General features: G+C 42.6%; 1 protein-coding gene across 1 annotated transcript in view; it reads left to right on the forward strand.

The window, feature by feature from the left end:
• COL22A1 (collagen type XXII alpha 1 chain) overlaps window positions 1-13,215 on the forward strand; it is a 1,010,593-nt gene that overhangs the window by 484,286 nt on the left and 513,092 nt on the right. The window contains exon 10 of the mRNA XM_085604869.1: window positions 9,855-9,899. Coding sequence (XP_085460995.1) covers window positions 9,855-9,899 — 45 coding nt within the window. The remainder of the gene's footprint in view (window positions 1-9,854; window positions 9,900-13,215) is intronic.

Here is a 13,215-nt window from a genome sequence, read left to right on the forward strand (position 1 = left end):
TAATATTTAGCACTCTATTTAAGCAAATACAGATTTGCAGAGTCAGTAGACACTTTGTTAAAAGAAAGCTTAGCGTTAATGAGTTCTTTTAGAATGGATTGGCTATTTGACATGTAATAAAGATGTTCTAACTTTTTAATTTGTAAGTTGAGTGATTGAGATGAAAGAAAGGCTGCACGACGTTTTTGTGCAACAAAGGATATGATGAAGTCCCTAGAGGCAGCCTTGAAGGAATCCCATATAAGTTGAGGAGACAGTTGAGGAGATTCATTCTCTTCAAAAAATAAGGAGGCAAACTCGAGAAAGGCTGGCGTGAATTTAGGATCCAGTAAAAGGGAATTATTAAACCTCCAGCGTCTGGACCCTTTAGTGGGAGGGAGTAGATCCAAACTCAAGGAGACGGGAGCATGATCAGAAATCAATATAGATCCTATGTCCGCCCGGGAAGTGTGTTGAAGTAGAGCCTTGGAAATAAAAAGGTAGTCTATTCGGGATTGTGAGGAATGGGCAGGTGAGTAGTAAGTATATTCTTGGAGTGTAGGGTGGCAGAGTCTCCAAGAGTCTACAAGAGCTCTTTGAGAAATAGTGGAAGTGAATTGGGAATGTGCAGCGGAGGGGACAAATCTGGATTTAGAATGCCTGTCAATAAAGGGGTCTACAACCATATTACAATCCCCACCAAAAACCAAATATTCGTCAGTGCATTGCATTAAAAGAGAAAGAATATGGGGCCAGAACAATTTATCGTGTGTGGTAGGAGCATAAACGTTAAAAATAGTGAGAGGAACCTTATTAATCAGCAAAGAGGTCATAACCCATCTACCATCAGAATCATTATCTTGCTTTATGAGATGGACATCCAAGCGCTTATGGCAAAGAATGGCAACCCCGTTGCGTTTTCCTGAGCCCGGAGATGCAAAAACGTGGCCCACCCAATTTCGCCGTAACTTAGTTATCTCAGTATCTTGTATATGGATTTCCTGCAGAAGAGCAATGTCTCCTTTTAAATTTGCAACATGTGACAAAACTCGTTGACGTTTGATAGGAGAACCCAAACCCTTAACATTCCAAGATATAATGTTTAACGACATTTAAATCTTTATAAACTTAGCAAAAACAATTCGTTAAAGAGTTTGCCATGCATGCAAGCAAAAAACCTGTGAAGAATGCAGTAAAATACAGAAAAAAGGTATTATTGTAGCGAGATAGCAATAAGACATATAGACGATCATAAGACAGCAAAGAAAGAAATGAATTACATAAGAAGCATAAAAAATAAGCCGAAAATATAAATGAAATAGAGGAGAAAAGAGAAAAAGAGGGAGAGAGCGAAGATAGTGGGAAGGAAAAAGACAGAACAAGAATAAGAACAATAACAATAGAGATGACATACAAAAAATAGAAAAAACATACCACAAACGAACAATCATGTTGGGGTAGGTGGAGCCACACGAAGGAGGCCAGACGCCGGATGAGGGATCGCAGGACGAGGGGCACACGCAAGACATCATCCAGGATGAACGAAAAACGAAGAAGGTAAGGGAACACAGAAACCGCAACCTGTTAAAGGGGAATATAAGAACAATAATTAGCACTAGTTAACATGGGAAGCAACATAACTCCAACGTATACACATATGGGAAACATAAAGAAAAATCAGAATTGAGGGCAAATAAGAAACAAAGTATGAGCAATTGGAACTAAAGCATTCAAATCAGATCATGGCTTAGAGATGTCCATAGAGACTCCACTACATGAGTTCAGAAATTTTTGAAGCACCTCAGGGTCCTCATAGTTGGTTGTTTTGTTATTGTAAGTTACTTTGAACAGACAGGGATGGAATAAGCCATAACGGGCATTCATGCTGCGAAGTACTGGCCTCATATCCAAACATTTCTTGCGTCGATCAGCCGTAACCTTGGCATAATCTTGGGCAAAAAAGAGATTAGATCCGTTCCAAGTGATCTTTCCCTTCTGTTTGGCAGTGTGCAAAACCTTAAGAAGATCAGTATATTCTAAGAAGTACAAAATAACTCCTCTAGGTTTTGCTGAAGGAGATGAAGCATGAGGACTCTGACCCAAACGGTGTGCCCGTTGAATATTTAATGGAGGAAATGCTGAAAAACCAAGAAGTGTAGGGAGGAAAGTCTTAAAATAAGATATCGGATCAGAACCTTCAAGTCCCTCAGTCAGGCCATAAATGCGCAAATTGTTGCGCCTATTGCGATTTTCTAACTGCTCGACCTGTTGCTTGAGGCGGTCGACTTCTTTGTGAATATGAGGAACTTGAGCAGCGAGGTCTTGAACAGTATCAACACGCTTCTCCAGAACGTCGACCCTTTGCACAGTGTGGGACCAGTTATCTTCCAAACTCAATAGACGGGTGTTAGTTTCCTCCATGTATGGTTTGAGGGCACGAATCTCCTCAAGGATAAGCTCCAATGAGAGAGGTGAAGAAGAATTGGTGGGAGAGGGCGGATTCGCTTTCCCTCTTTTCCTAGGCGTGAAGGAAGCCGATGACGGTATTTTTGAACCCTGTTTGGTACCTAACCGAGTCGTAGAGGAGGAAGAGTTCTTCGTAGTAACAGGATCACCAGAATTATCGTCTGTTCCTTCTTGCAGGATGTTAAAAGGGTTAAAATCTTCCAGAGCGGTATCGCTGGTTTGCGGAGTATCCTTGCGGGTAGTCCGGGAAGTTGCCATGACTGAGTTGAGAAAAAGCACCCCACAGCAAAAATTTTTGTGAGAGAGGTGTAATGGTAGGAAGTCACTGAAAGCAGAACACCCTATGCACGTATATGGTCCTAGGCATAGAAAACGTCAAAAGTAATGACAAGTTGTTGTTCAGAAAGGGGTAATATTCAAAAGAAGCAGCTGAGAGCGGAGGATTCATATGACTGACCAGTTCATACTATTTTCCTGAGGAGCTCCAACCCCCTCCAGCAACATGCCTGAGAGAACAAAAAGCTAGTCATGGCAGCGAAAAGGCAGAAAATGCATTCCCATAAGTGTTCCAATAAGTTGTCCCAGAATCTTCATTACTGAGATTTTCCATTGGGAGTCTGCATTGTTTGCGGAGCAGTGCGGCAAATGTGAGGAGATTACTTCATGAAAAACAAAATGGCGGCCGCGGGTAAATCGTAACCGTCATGAAGTCGAAAAAGTGTCTTCTCGCTCACCATATGCCAGGAATTGGAGCTTAACGACTGGAGCAGTACTTCCAATGAAGTCGGAAGCAGTTTCCACGTTCCGACAACAGGAGAAAGTGTCCTGGAACAGCTGCGGCGTCTCACATCGCTGCGGAGCTCATCGTAGCGGCGGCCATCTTCTAAGGCGCCGAAACCACGCCCCCTATAGTTCACAACCCTGATGAATCCCCAAGACCTAGAAGGCTGCTAGGATGGGCAGAAACATGTTGGTAAGAACTATGGGGAGGCAAGGATCATAATATCCGTGGCCATACCCCTCTATTACCTTACTTTAATTTGATTTATCTATACCCAAGGATCACACTATTAAAAGGATACTTAGTGGGGTATACCCTGAGGTATGTTTAGTTGGCAACTGGACCATTGTTATCCATTGTTATCCAGAAAAGAGAAGAATATCTAAGAACTCCTTCTGGACAGCCTAACCCGAGGTCGAGTCCGCCCTGGTGGTATTGTCCTACCAGGGTGGGACGAGGTGGCCTATGATGAAGCATGTCACATTACGTGAGTGAGCCCACCTCGCCCAATTCATGGAATTGGCATTCTCAATAGAAGACACACAAACATAATATGGTTCTGTGGATATGAAGTCATAAATATCTGAAAGTGACAAAAACCTGAAGCACACCCGTATTTTAAACAGTACAAGTTCCTATTTCTTTTTTATCCGATTTAGCGTGCAGCACTCGAATGCGCTCCATTCCAAACGCGCATGACATGAAAACATCAGTAAATGGTGGCTCGCGGTTTGCGGGTCACTGCGAGTTGCACAGCTTTATACACACTGGTATTCCAATTAATAAACCATCAACCATAGTATTTCCATTTGTAGTCCTTTTTATTCAAAAAAGTTTTCTCCTAAAATGGACTACAAATGGGAATACTATGGTTGATGGTTTATTAATTGGAAGACCAGTGTGTATAAAGCTGTGCAACTCGCAGTGACCTGCAAACCGCGAGCCACCATTTACTGATGTCATAAATATCCGACCCACACATCCAGGCCTGGGTTATCTCTTCTCCAGTGGTTTCTGGCGTAAAGTTACCACACCATTTTTGTGTTATATAGTTACTTTGGAGGCAGGTGTGGTTATCTCTCAGCCTCTCTCTTTCTCCCTTCGTGCTCTATGAGCGTTAGAAGGTAACATATTCACAAGGCCCAGTCCAAACATCTGTCTTACTTGTCCTTGCTAAAAGATCAATAAGGGCACAACTGGTACAGTTCTTGCCTTGCCGGGCAGTCTGCCAGCCATTGTTGCAGCCTCACATTAAATCAACAGCTTCAGTTTGAATCATTTTTTAATAGTTATGCTGTTGAATGGCAAGAGCACTTTCAACTAAAAGGTAATGCATGCTTTCCACCAAATCCTGTTGGCTGGTCAGATTTTTTGTATTTATTTCAGAAACAAACCATTGGAGAGCTATGAAATAGCAATGGCATTCACAAACAGGGGTTTTTGGTCCCATTTGTGTCGGACTCTTTGCCAGTCGTCCTTGACAGGGTCTGCAATGCCTCGTATATTGGACCTGGGGAGGAAAATCCAGCATTGGAAGACTGCCACAAATAGGTTATGCCTTCTGATGCAGTAAAGGTAGTGGCCTCTGCAGCAGATGGGTACAGCCAGGTCTTGTAGCAACAGAGCCAGCAGAGAACCCTCTAGCAAAACATCAGCAGTTTCTCGCCTCCATTGAGTTTGGCAGAGTGAGAGCTGTCAGTTCATTGTGAATTTCCCAACAACTTCGCCAAACTTTAAATGACCCTCTTATATATTTGCCTGGTTTTTGTTCATGATTTCCAATGCACCTTCATTGGTTTCCTTTGTTATCTAAGCAGTTGGTGACATTGACTTTCATTGAATACTATTATCCTAATTGTTTTACCCTGTTTCACAACCTTTTGTTGGTACTCAGGAGATGAATTGTTCCTATTTTTATATAGCCTTTATTTTGGTCTTAAAGTGTACATAGACTACATAGAGTTGTTGGAACATGCACATCACAGACCATCTTTGAGCATAGGTTTTGAACTCTACCCATTGAACTCGAAGACAAGCCAAGAGCACTTGAAAGACCTACGGCATGGCTTTTCAGAGACTTTGTTGCAAGAATGTTGTGGAAGCTCAACTAAATCACACAGGTAGTCACCAGACATTGCCAGAGGCAGTTCTCAGCATTAATACATATGGGTTGTGAAGATTTGGTCTGACTGTCCAAAAGGTAATTCATAATCACCATTTAGTCTGGTGTATCCCAAGTCATAATACAAAAAGAGAGTTTCCCAGGTTTAGCCAGAAGGGACCGGGTACGTAACAACGTTCAAAATTAACAAATTTCCCTCATGGATTTACTCAATAGTCTCCAACAGTAAATTTCAGATCAATATATATTGAACCAAAGACAAGGAGTCCATAACACTTAAACACAACAAAGATAGAGTATATTGTTATTTTATTTAATTTAAAACTTGTTATATACCTCAGATTGTATTATAGCAATATGTCCACAATTATCAAATACATTAGGGTAAGTATCTTCATAAACAACATACATGAGAGAGAATGATAATTAATAAAATAACTCTCAATAACAATTCAAATCAATATTTACACATAATTAAATCAAACAAATCAAACATTCAATATGAGAATCAAGGATATATTTCATACGTATAAAATTGGTTTAAAAACACAAATATGATTTTGTCCTCTTGTCGACGCGTTTCGGTGTAAAGTGTGATTTGTAACACCTTCTTCAGGACCAATACATTAAAAACAGCTCTCTCTATCAAGTATAATCAATCTATAAAGAGAGAATATATACAATTATAATACATACATGTACTCATAGTGTTCAACCCTATCTTTGGTTCGACATACTTGATTTTGGATGACTGAAAACATTAGAAAAGTTTTCTAGATTTATAAAATGCCAGTTATTAATTAAAAGGTACAGAAAACTGCACCTAAAACTGTCAGAGCCTCGCTGTTATATAAGGCCTATCCTCTTATGGCCCATCAGTCTATTTACTCGCCAACTCTGGTCACGCAAGGACTACGATTAAAGGTCCCATTCTCATGTGAGTATATGCCTAAAATTTAATATGGGCCAATTACAGTAATGACATAAGTAACAGCAATATACTCTTGGAAATAATCGTTATTGGGGAGGACTTATTTAATGTATGCCTCTTTCAAACTGGAATGAATTTTAGGAGGTCCTCAGTCAAAGCAAGTAAAATTATACCTTGGCGAGTAAATAGACTGATGGGCCATAAGAGGATAGGCCTTATATAACAGCGAGGCTCTGACAGTTTTAGGTGCAGTTTTCTGTACCTTTTAATTCATAACTGGCATTTTATAAATCTAGAAAACTTTTCTAATGTTTTCAGTCATCCAAAATCAAGTATGTCGAACCAAAGATAGGGTTGAACACTATGAGTACATGTATGTATTATAATTGTATATATTCTCTCTTTATAGATTGATTATACTTGATAGAGAGAGCTCTTTTTAATGTATTGGTCCTGAAGAAGGTGTTACAAATCACACTTTACACCGAAACGCGTCGACAAGAGGACAAAATCATATTTGTGTTTTTAAACCAATTTTATATGTATGAAATATATCCTTGATTCTCATATTGAATGTTTGATTTGTTTGATTTAATTATGTGTAAATATTGATTTGAATTGTTATTGAGAGTTATTTTATTAATTATCATTCTCTCTCATGTATGTTGTTTATGAAGATACTTACCCTAATGTATTTGATAATTGTGGACATATTGCTATAATACAATCTGAGGTATATAACAAGTTTTAAATTAAATAAAATAACAATATACTCTATCTTTGTTGTGTTTAAGTGTTATGGACTCCTTGTCTTTGGTTCAATATATATTGATCTGAAATTTACTGTTGGAGACTATTGAGTAAATCCATGAGGGAAATTTGTTAATTTTGAACGTATCCCAAGTCATGACAGCCATTTTACAACCCTGTGATGACTCTGAGCAAATGTCTTATTGACTGCAGAAGAAATGCAGTCTGAATGAGATACCGGGTCCAAACCAACTTGATAGTCACAGATCACTGTCCACAACTAGGAGTGAAAAGCTTTCAAATTGTTACTGTGTTGGCAAGATAATCAACTTTACGGTCAATGTATGTATGTGTTGAATATACAAAAAAAATTCAATAACTGATTCAGCATATCTCACCTAGGAGAGTCAATCAATCATTAATCTTTTAAAGCGTGACTACTCACCCGTGAGAGTCTCAAGGCACTGAGAGGAGGGGGGGGGGGGGAGCTGTGATTCAGTCGAATAGCCAGGTCTTGAGGTCCATCCTGAATGGCGGCAACGATGGTGATTGCCTGAGGTGGAGAGGCAGAGAGTTCCAGGACTTCGCATCGGGTGGGAGAAGGATTTTCTTCCAGCTGTGGTCTTACGGATCCGTGGGATGGTGGTTAGGGCCAGTTGGGTGGAGCGGAGTGGTGACAGTTTAAGTATGAACTGGTTATGATTCTGTGTGGTAAGATAAAGATAGCTGCTAAATCCACATAGTTCCCAAAGCCTGGTTACCATTGACAATTATTTAGATGTAGAAAGAATGCTCGGTAACAGAGGAGCGTTCAGTGTGCGCTCATTTGTTGTGTAAGAATGAAAGTGTGGAGAGACTGGTAATGGAAGTATGAATCTGAGAGTGAATGGAACGTAGGAGGAGGCGGGAAAGAGTAGAAGCGGGGGTCTCAGGATAATAACAGCAGAGGTTGGGGAGAGGAGCTTTAATGGTCACAATCAGGCGGGATTGTAGGGAAGTGAAAGAGAGTGGGCTAGTGGACAGGTCATGGAGGAAGCATGGATGTTGAGATTAAGAAGATGGGTCTGTTGACAAGAACCTGAGCGAGACTTGAAAACTGTGGGAGTGCTAAAGAAAATCATATCGACAGCAAAGGATTAGAAGAGTATTGAGGAAGGAGAGATGTAAGGGTCAATGATGGACAAGAAGAGTGTTGGGGTGATGGGATTAGAAATGAATTTTTAAAAAACGTTATTAAGAATTCTGGCACAGAGAAACAGTTCTAGAAGGAATGCAGTGTGTGGAGTCTACATAAGTATAAAAAAGAAGGATTGGGATGGGAAGAGTTAAATGTGAGTAAGTAATTCGTTTATTTGTTCAATTAACTAAAATTGTTACAAAAAAGAAAGCATCACATAGCATTAGACACAGGATAAAATACTAAAACCTTTCAGTGGCCATGAAAGACATTTGAACGTTATAACGTATAGGGGGATAAAATATGTCATTAAATAAAATCACTTAATAAAAAAACAAGTATTAAAAGAATAAAAGCAAATGTTGTGCCATGCATCATATCAGTTCCAGCAGCGAGGTTCGTAGTGTGCGTTAACTTCTTACTAACCCAGCTAGTGGCTTCAGCCCTTGGTCCGCACTCCCATCTTTGCAGTGTCTGGCTCCTGTGGGGCCACTGTTCCTCTTAGAGTTACATGTTCCATTTTGATTTGCGCAGGATGGGAATTGGTTAATTGTGGGGATTGAAGAGTATGTCTGGGGATCTTAAATGCGAATATAAATGGGCTAGAAATAGCATCTGAGAATAGGGCCCTGGAGAGCGTGGAGTTGAGGGATCCGGGATGTTTAAGGAGGAACGCGAGAGAATTTCTTTCTTGAAGTTTTATAATGCGCGAACTTACACCCGAAAGGATTCCAGCGCTTTACGTGAGCACCAGTTACATTACACAAGGACGCACTCATTTTTGGGTAGACACTGGGGGCAGATTTACAAGCCCGTGCGCCACTTTTGCGTCACTTTTTCCTTGTTCAAAGTGACGCAAAAGTGGCGCAAGGGGCTTGGCACATTAAGTGATTTACCCAGAATCACAGGATGTTGGGCCAAACGCCGAGACTGAAACCTGGTTGCCCTGCTCTAAAGTCCGCAGCTCTGGCCGTTAGGCTACATCCCCTTCTGAATGAATAAGGCTGGACAAAAAAACGAAATATAAGTGCTAGAAAGAGATCTGAGGAATGTGCGGGAAGGTAAAATCTGTCGAAAATAATAAGAATGAAGGGTTAGGTACTTCTGGAAAGATTCAGAAGTGATGACCTTGGAGTCAGGGGATGCTGTGGGAGACAGGAAGGGACACATTGGGGAAGTGAGCAGACGTTGTTGGAGGTAGTAGAACTTCAACAGGCTTGAGTCAGTGAGAAGTTTCCAGCAGCAGAGCAATTGTGAAAAAATACATATGAACATGCGCGACGCAAAAGTTGTATACCTTCGATTTGTAAATATTGGCTGCTTCCCACAGCTAGCGCAGATGTTAGCCCGACGGGTAAGTGGCATTGTTGGCGTTCCATCCATCCGTGCTGGGAGAGCGCGGCTTGGCGACCAGGCTGGGCGATGCCAAAAGTCTCGTTTATGATTATTCCGATTAATGCATTTACCGTGTTTGTGGTAACGGCGGCGCGCGCGACAGTAGCCCGAGGGCAGGGAAAACACGCTCTTCTGAAAAACGCATTGTTGACATATTTCCTGTGGTGTGCGCTGATTTTTAGGCTTTGAAATATTAAAGTGCCTGCACGCCGCAGAGGTGTTATCTAACTCTGCTCCTTTGTTTTGTCTGTAGGGTGAGACTGGTCCACCAGGCCCCGAGGGCCCTCGAGGTTTAAAGGTCAGTATCTCTGCAAAATGTCAGCTTTCGTGTCCGTCTTCTTGCTTGCTTTGAAAAGATGCATTTCGCAGAGTTGTGTGCAGTGTTTCGCTTGCAAAATGTAGGTCAGTGGCACAAAATGTAAAAACAAATCATTTTAACAGAACAAGAAATTATTAGCAATGAAACTGAAGGGACTATATTACAAAAAAATTCTCTTGATAGTGAAAGGAATATTTCAGACCTAAGGTGCACAGTGGTAATATCCTTTTGTCGCGCACAGTTAAACTAGACAACTTAGCGTCACTCAGAGTTGAATGTCATTTTTTTCTTTTAGTTGGTGTAGAAAAGTTTTGGGGGCCATGAGAGTTAGAGTGAAAACGAAACAAGATAATTTAAGGAGTATGAAAAAAGGTATCCTGATATTAAAGAAAATCGGTGTCTTCTGCTGTCCCTTTCACAGTGCCCAATCTAATTCAATAGGGAATGTGACTCCAGTGTTTCCCTGTTGTAAGATGGGAGCAGGTGGCCTGTAGGGACTTTTGGAACTGGCACTTTCTGGTTGGCTGGAAGGATTCCCCCAGCCAGACAGAACCTAGCACTCCCTTCAAGGGCGGGTGATTACGCTCGCCGTATAACCTGAGCTCACCCTTGGGTAGCTTTGCGTAGAGCAGTCAGGCTTTCCTCAGAGGCAGTATGTAAAGCAAAGGTACAACAGTCACACGCGATAAATACACTGAGCGTCACAAACGAGACCACACAGGATGTATGTAAATAACGTTTTTTTTCAACACACATATTCAATCATTATAACATGAACATATACTTTTGAGCATAAAACACATTTGGAAATATTGCTAGCAGTACTAGGCCCACACGTATCTTTATGATATCAAAAGTATGCACACTGTGCACAATATCCAATCTAACCCCCCCACCCCCCAATAGAGAGAGAGCACCCTTAAGCAGTGCAACACGCTATCCACCCCAGGCCCACGCTAACAATCCTGATAATACAGTTGCGGGTCACACCAATATCAAAGATATGTACATACATGAAACAAGAACACTTTTTAGCAGCACCACATGCTAGAGCCACGCGGGTAAGCCCAATGTCAATTGTATTTTGCTTTAGGCAGGAAATCAACGCATACAGTGACACTGTCGGCCAGTGTCATCAATCACAGGTGGTCCGCAGAGTATCACTACCACACACTCACTCGGCACCGCTACCGGATGTAACTGGTATCAGCCCAGTCCGTATGGAATACTCTTACACACATACACACTAAGCACCCTAATGGGGTGCTACTGGTACCCAGCAGATCAATGGATCACACCCTGCAGACTCTGTGGCCCCAGCATCCCTCCACCCTCTGGTTCACCCCGATTGTCCGATACCCCTGGATGGAAGATAACCAGCCCCACTTCCCAAATACTTGGCCACACACAGCTGAAGTCACACTTAGTCGGAGACTTTGGGAAGTAGGTGGGGGTATGTAGCAAGTTTTATTTAGGAGATAGACGTAAACAAGGGAAGGTTAGCAGCCACTCGGGAAGTTCACCCAGAGGTATCAACTCACAATAGAGTCACGCAGTCTCTTACCCACCTCCGAAATGTCTCAGAAGCGGTCCTTCAACACAGTCAATCTCTCTCTCGCTACTACCTGATGCCGAGATGTCTTCCGGAGGGGCCAAGTGTGGAGAGGGTAGTTGGTCCGCCTTGATGAGGATCAAAAGGGGAAGAACTGATGAATGGGGAGTAACACAGGGGAGCCTACTGATGGGAGGAGGCACCCCAAATGGTACTCGTTGATCAGGGTCGTGCCCAGGCAATCTGGGCACAGCATCTGGTGCACGTTGGTATGAGTCACACCAGGCACTTTAAGTTTCCAACATGAAGAGTTGCAAATTCCATACCTCCTTGGAAATGAGGCACAATGATTGGTGCACATTGAGATGGGTTGCACCAGGCAATTCTGGTCACAAACAATGAAAAGTTGCAAATTCCGTTCCTCAAAGGAAATGAGGCACAACATCCAGTGCACAATGATATAGGTTGCACCAGATCAATCTACGACACAGGCTTCGCAAGGGTGCCGCAACCTGGGAATCCACTCACCACCAACTAGATGCTTATGAGTGTCAGGGTCCACAGCAGTACAGGAACCACATGTCTTAGATGCAGGCAAAAATGTATGGGGCTCTGCACTCGAAAATCCGGTCTCCAGACACAAGAATTCATTGCATGCTCACACCGAGCTACCAGTAAGGATTCAGTAGCCGATGTGGGCACTTGAGAGGGCACCACTTTCCAGATGTCACAGGTAGATGGTGTAGGTCCCTCACAGGAGATCTTTGATGTCCCTGAGATCTCTGGGAGAACCGGTGGCCCACAGACTGGCCCTTGGACAGTGCGCTTCAGGGAGCCACACTTTAACATGTCTTCAGCCAGGCCAGCCATTATTCAGAAAGGGCACACAGTCCCCTTCATGGGCAGTTATCCTCCATGTGTACCACAGAGTTCTCTGGCAATCTGCACCCCGATGCAGTTCGGGTTTTCCTGTCCTGCGTCCCCACAAGCATATCTCAGCCCTTGCTGAAGGATGACACCTGTAGTTATACTGACGTGTGTCTTTGAAGTTACGGAGAGTTCAAGGGAAACTTTGAACCACAGATGTCTCCCCTAAATTGTAGGCCTATCTTCTATAGGGCCATGGAATGCAGATCTTAATCTTTAGTGGAGTCACGATCCGGCCCTGTTGGAAACGGCCCTTTTTGCAGGGTTATCCCTAAACTTTTTGCTTCTTCCTCCTTCATTTTTTCTGACCCGTGGTTGTTGGCAATAAGACTCTGGGCACTTTACCACTGCTGATCAGTGCTAAAGTGCATATGCTCTCTGTATAAATTGTTGTATTGATTGGTTATCCATGATTGGTATATTTGTTTCACCTGTTAGCCCCTAGTAAAGTGCACTGCGTGTGCCAGGGCTGGTGATTCAAATGCTACTAGTGGGCTGCAGCACTGATTGTGCCACCCACAGGAGTAGAGCTAAAATGATGTCTTAGGCCTGCTTGCAGTGCCTATGTGCAGTCCAGGACTGCCATGTCGACCTGGCCAGTGCACCCACTGACCAGGCCTTATCCTTCCCTTTCTGTACATGTCAGACATCCCTATGGTGGCCCTAGGTACCCCCCTGGGCTGGGTGCAGTGTATCTGAAAGGTAGGGCATGTACTGAGGTGTGTAACATGCCCTGGTAGTGAATTACAGCCATTTTCGTTTTTCACTGCTGAGAGGCTATCTTGCCCATAGGATAGAATGGGGAAGGCTGTTTAC

This window comes from Triturus cristatus, chromosome 5_1 (genome assembly GCF_964204655.1).
Source record: "Triturus cristatus chromosome 5_1, aTriCri1.1, whole genome shotgun sequence".
NCBI lineage: Eukaryota > Metazoa > Chordata > Amphibia > Caudata > Salamandridae > Triturus > Triturus cristatus.